Genomic DNA, 1,194 nt, shown 5'->3' on the forward strand with positions numbered 1-1,194 from the left:
GCAAGCAGGTTGCATACATGGCCATATAATATTTGCTTTTCCAGGTAAAGAATATAAAATTTCTAGCTCTCCTGGATACAAGAGAGATTGGTTGGTGTAGGGACCACATTTCACCTGCTGGGCAAATCCCTGGAAGTTTTCCACCTGCTTCTGTTCACTCACAAGGACAGGGAGGATGTCGGAATTTGATGCACTTAACGTTTTGTGTCTCGTCATTGTAGCCATTGTGATTGTCGTCGGGGTGATGGGAAATGGATTCATCGTCCTCGCTAACGGCCTCGACTGGATCCGAAGCAAAACGATGCCCCCTTCGGACATGATCCTGACCGCACTGAGTCTGTCCCGCCTCCTTTTCCTCGGGCTGGTACTGGCTGTCCACTGCTTGTTCTTCCTTGATGTCGACAATCCCAAGAGCTTACCCGAATCCCTCATTTTCTTCTGGGGATTTGCCAACGCCACTACCCTTTGGATGGCCACCTGCCTCGCAGTCTTCTACTGCATGAAACTCGTCAATCTCCCCCAGGTGTTCTTCGTGAAAATGAAACTGGGTCTCTCCAGGCTGGTTCCAAGGCTGCTCCTGGGTTCAGTGCTGGTCTCCTTCATCACTTCCTTTCCCATCATCTTCTTCGAAAAGTGTAGCCCCTGTTGCAATGAAACGAGGGTCGTTCGGGGTAACCGGAACACGACATGCCCCCAAAAGGTACTTTCGGGTATTATATACATCACGGGCAGTTCCCCGTCTTTCGTTATCGTTTTAGCTTCTTCGGTCCTACTGATTCGCTCCCTTCTTCACCATGCTCGGAAGATGCGACTGAACATGGGGGGCGTCAAGGACCACAGGATGGATGTTCACATCAAAGCCGTTAAAACCCTGGTCTCCTTTGTTATCCTCTTCACCGCGAGCTTTGTCGCTGTGGTCTCGCTGGCTATGTTCACAAGTCCTTGGACAATCGTCACATCAACGGTGGTGATCATCGTGTGTAACTCGGGACACTCTGTGATGCTGATTTCCATGAATCCTAAACTGAAGCAGCCACTAATCAGGAGTCTGCGGGGCAGCTTAGGCCGCACCCTGAGGAGAATATCAACGTCCTGCCCCAAGACTGCAGTAGGAAATTGCTCCTGTTAGAGAATGTGCTCACCCTCTTGAGAAACAGCACTACTCTTGTTCTACCTGCTTTTGTTGTTGTTGTT

The 1,194-nt window shown here is 50.0% G+C and overlaps 1 protein-coding gene across 1 annotated transcript; it reads left to right on the plus strand.

Moving 5' to 3' along the window:
- Positions 1-175: 175 nt before the first annotated feature.
- LOC107125238 (taste receptor type 2 member 9-like) lies at positions 176-1,108 on the plus strand (the record flags this gene model as incomplete). Its single annotated transcript, XM_015428686.1, has 1 exon — positions 176-1,108. A coding segment is annotated over exon 1 (933 nt), but the record flags the coding sequence as incomplete, so codon positions are not given.
- Between the last annotated feature and the right edge of the window lie 86 nt (positions 1,109-1,194).

This window comes from Gekko japonicus, unplaced genomic scaffold (genome assembly GCF_001447785.1).
Source record: "Gekko japonicus isolate JY-2015 unplaced genomic scaffold, Gekko_japonicus_V1.1 scaffold30495, whole genome shotgun sequence".
Lineage (NCBI taxonomy): Eukaryota > Metazoa > Chordata > Lepidosauria > Squamata > Gekkonidae > Gekko > Gekko japonicus.